Below are 4,133 nucleotides of genomic sequence, written 5' to 3' on the forward strand. Positions count from 1 at the left end.
AGGAGTCAATGGCAGGTGTTATGCTTGGAGAAAACCAGGCACCGCTCATCACCAGGCCATCACCATCCCTATAGTGAAGCATGGTGGTGGCAGCATCATGCTGCGGGGATGGAACTGGAAGACTCGTCAGGATAGAGCAGAGGTCTCTAAACTTTTTCTAATGAGGGCCACATAACTGTTTTCTTCTCTGATGTGGGGCCGGGTCGGTTTGTAGGCTAACAGAAAAAGTGGGATTGAGAATTTATTAAATTAAAGGGATAATATGGCATTTATCTGCAGCTTTTGGGCAAAACTAATCTTTTATTTTAATAAATAGGGCAGAGAATAAATTTGTCTGACGGCTGTAATGCAGCAGCAGTGCAGCTGCTATGGGGGGAGGGGGCGGAGCCAAACTGAGCTGTCTGCTTTTAGAAATCCAACAAGTAAACAATCAAACAGACCATTATTTTATTTTGGGATGGGGACCTACATTAATTTTCCACAATAACAAACATCAGCGTCGTCTAAAAACTGCGGAAACTTGGTGGAAGATGAGGAGTTCAGAGTGAACAGACACCTGAGACCAGACTGGACTTTACTCCCCAAAAAATGTTTTATTTTTCAGAAACATAATAAAGAAAGCTTATAAGAAAAAAAAATCTGAAAAAATTAAGAAATAAAACACAGAATTCCAGGAAAAATGTCAAAATAGACAGCAGTGCTCTTAGAGAGATATTCTTGTTTTTAAGGCTGCCTGGTGTGACTAGCCTGGAATTTTTTCTTATTTTCATTCAAAAACATCTTGATTAGTTTGTTAAAAATTTTATTCTTGTTATTTTTGTAAAATTACACTTAAAACTTTTATTCTATATTGTAAAAACTGTTCATTTCACAGTAAAATGAATCCCATTTTTCCGACAGAATTTTCTCTTTTTGCATGATTTTATGTCTAGTGTGTGAATATAACATGGAAAAATGACTAAATAAAGGTAGAGTCACATAGGAGAGGTTGTGCTGATTAAAATGAGACCCAATAATCACGAAGGTATTCTTTCAAATTGAAAATACAGAAAATTCAAATATAGACAAAAAGAGAGTTTTAGACTCTAAGTTCCTAAGGGTTAAAAAAATTTAATGTTCTAAATGTACAATTTAGCATTTGATTTCACATTATGACTATTTGCAGATAATAAGTGACTGGCAAATGCTCTGACTAAAAAAAGAAAATAAAAATCATGTTGATTAATTTTTTTCAGATTTGCGATTAATTTGTTAATTTTTTAATCGATTCCCACCCTGGCTTTTTTTAAAGAATTAATCAGGAAGAAAACTGATTTAATCCATTTTGAAAAAAAGGATATGACATAATAAAATGTGGAAGTGAGGTGCTGTGAATACCATCTGGATGCACTATTTTTAAGCCCAACTAGCACCCTTCTACTCCCCCTGTGCCACATGCTGTTCACTCTCATTGTTTGGTTGGTGTTGCAGGAATCCTGCAGTCTTACCTGTTCCTGTTATGACAGTGACAAAGTTTTCCACTCCTTTGCCATGACCAAACTTCTTCTCAGCTAATGCAGCACAGTTTCCATCGTTGTCCACCCAAACTGGGAGGTGTAAGGCGTCAGAGATGGGCGTCCTCAGGTTCACACAGCTCCACTCCTGAATGAGCTTTGTGGAGTGCAGGACCACGCCTTCCTGGGGGTTTACACGTCCTCCTGTTGAGACTCCTGCAGGTAAATGTCATAAGAGATTTTAGACCAATCTTCATCTTAACAGTGAGTCCGTGAAGGAATGCGAGTGATGAGCATGTTCTTTACCAACACCAAGTATTCTACAGTTGATGGATACAGCATCCTGAATGGCATCTTTACACATCTTTAATATCAGGCACATCCTGTCCTCAAAGGTTTTTGGATTATTCTCTGTGTATTTCTTCAGTATATTTCCCTGGAGATGGACAGAGGGAGACAAGATGTATGTATCAAAGTGACTCAATCGGCGTTCATCCTGAAGATGGACAGATACGTTTTCTAGATAACTTGAATCAAGTTGTGTCAGATAAATGCGACTTACTCTCTTACAGACGATGGCCACTCTTAGGTTGGTCCCTCCCAGGTCGACGGCCAGAGCGCTCTGGGTCTCCAGAATGTGATCGATGTCCTGTGAGATGGACTCCTTCACTGGAGGGAAGCAGAAGGTTTTCTGCAGAGGTTCATCCAGGTCAATGCTGCGTAGGAACTTCAGAATCCGAGGAACTGCACTCCCATCCCCGTAGATCTTAGAGCTGGAAAGATGCAAGTTTCTTTTTTGAAACACACATCCTCATCAAAGTCATAAATAAATAACATAAATAACATAATTAAACTCAACAATTCTTCAAAAAAAAACAAAAAGCAGAAGTGACACAATTTAGAGAAATTGCCTCTGTAAAGAGTAAAAAATAGAAAAATCAAGAGCCTTCTTTGTTTTTTCACTAACCTAAGAAGCTATGGAGAGAAAATAGTATAATCACACATGCACAAATCCAAAGTTACGCACAAATCAGGAATCAGGCACGCACAAATCCAAAGATACCCACTAATCAACAATTACACACAAATCCAAAGTTACGCACTAATCAAAAATTACGCACCAATCAAAAAGTTACGTACAAATCCAAAGTTATGCATAAATCCAAAGTTATGCATAAATCCAAAGTTATGCATAAATCCAAAGTTACACACTAATCAAGAATTACGCACCAATCAAAAAATTCCGCACAAATCAAAAGTTACGCATAAATCCTAAGTTACACACAAATATAAAGATACTCACTAATCAAGAATTACGTACAAATCAAAAAATTACGCACAAATCGAAAGTTACGCATAAATCAAGAATTACGCACAAACCCTAAGTTCTGCACAAATCCTAAATTACGCACAAATCAAAAGTTAGGCACAAATCCTAAGTTCCCCACAAATCCAAAGTTACGCACAAATTAAGAATTACGCACAAATCCAAAGATACCCACTAATCAAGAATTATGTACAAATCAAAAAATTACGCACAAATCAAAAGTTACGTATAAATCAAGAATTACCCACAAATCCTAAATCACACACAAACCAAGAATTACGCACAAATCCAAAGTTACGCACAAATCAAGAATTACACATGTACAAATCGCGGTGAGTGTATTTTCTCTCCATAAGAAGCTGTGTGTACAGTGACCATAAGGGAGATAATTCTTCTTTTCATTGCAGACTTTTTTTTCAAACTTTATCAGCAAGCTTATTTTAAGAATTGTCTTTAAAATTAGTGGCACCAAATAGTCATAGTTCATCACAAAAAGACAAAGTTCACACAGAGATTTAGTCTTTAAATTCTGTTTGTTGTTAAAGACGTCCCAACCCCAAATCAAATAAAAACCCAGAGGATCTTAAAATAAGAGACACGCTGATGGTTGGGGCTTACCAGGGATATCTCTTCCCAAACTGCAGCTCCAGAGCATGGTAGATCTTATTATGCGTGTCTGCATCTCTGACATGCAGAACATTTTCACCTGATAAGGAAAATTATCACCAACATTGATCAAAACAACAGAACAAAAAACAGCAAAGGGGAAGAATCTGAAATTCTGGAGTGTGTCCTGCAGGTGTTACCGGTTTCTCTGCCCGTCTGCCTGGTTCCCAGGTTAATAACAGGTGTTCCAAAAGCCCCGGCCTCACGAACTCCACAACTGCTGTTTCCAATCATGCAACCAGCGTGGCAGACAAGCTGAATGAACTGCTCAAAGGGGATATGCTTGACTGCACGAAAGTTTTGGTGCTGCTCAATGCCCTTTTTTCTCATCACACGCACCATCTCCTTACTTCCTGTTCACGATACAGAAGACACTGTTACTGGTTTGGCTCGTGTAACATCTAGATCTGAGATATATCTTCTCCAGAAACTGACCAGCATCGATGTTAGGAAACAGGATGAGGGTTTTCTTGTTGAAGGAGAGCAGAGCATCAAGCATCAACCCATAGATCTTGATGGAATGCTGGATATCAGTGGTGACGGGGTGCTGCAGAGCCACGATGTAGTCCCGGTCCTGGACCTTATCGCCTTGACAGTGAAAAGAGCAAAACATCACCCGCATTTTGCAGCAAAAGTTTATCTTTTTG

The 4,133-nt window shown here is 38.5% G+C and overlaps 1 protein-coding gene across 6 annotated transcripts in view; it reads right to left on the reverse strand.

Moving 5' to 3' along the window:
• gne (glucosamine (UDP-N-acetyl)-2-epimerase/N-acetylmannosamine kinase) overlaps positions 1 to 4,133 on the reverse strand; it is a 22,966-nt gene that overhangs the window by 4,008 nt on the left and 14,825 nt on the right. For all 6 annotated transcript variants that reach the window (XM_024259652.2, XM_024259653.2, XM_024259649.2 and 3 more), the window contains 6 exons: positions 3,922 to 4,074; positions 3,627 to 3,839; positions 3,439 to 3,526; positions 2,056 to 2,266; positions 1,800 to 1,929; positions 1,488 to 1,709 (listed from right to left, as the gene is read on the reverse strand). In XM_024259652.2, the coding sequence (XP_024115420.1) occupies positions 1,488 to 1,709; positions 1,800 to 1,929; positions 2,056 to 2,266; positions 3,439 to 3,526; positions 3,627 to 3,839; positions 3,922 to 4,074 (1,017 nt within the window). The remainder of the gene's footprint in view (positions 1 to 1,487; positions 1,710 to 1,799; positions 1,930 to 2,055; positions 2,267 to 3,438; positions 3,527 to 3,626; positions 3,840 to 3,921; positions 4,075 to 4,133) is intronic.

Source organism: Oryzias melastigma, linkage group LG1 (genome assembly GCF_002922805.2).
Source record: "Oryzias melastigma strain HK-1 linkage group LG1, ASM292280v2, whole genome shotgun sequence".
Taxonomy (NCBI): Eukaryota; Metazoa; Chordata; class Actinopteri; order Beloniformes; family Adrianichthyidae; genus Oryzias; species Oryzias melastigma.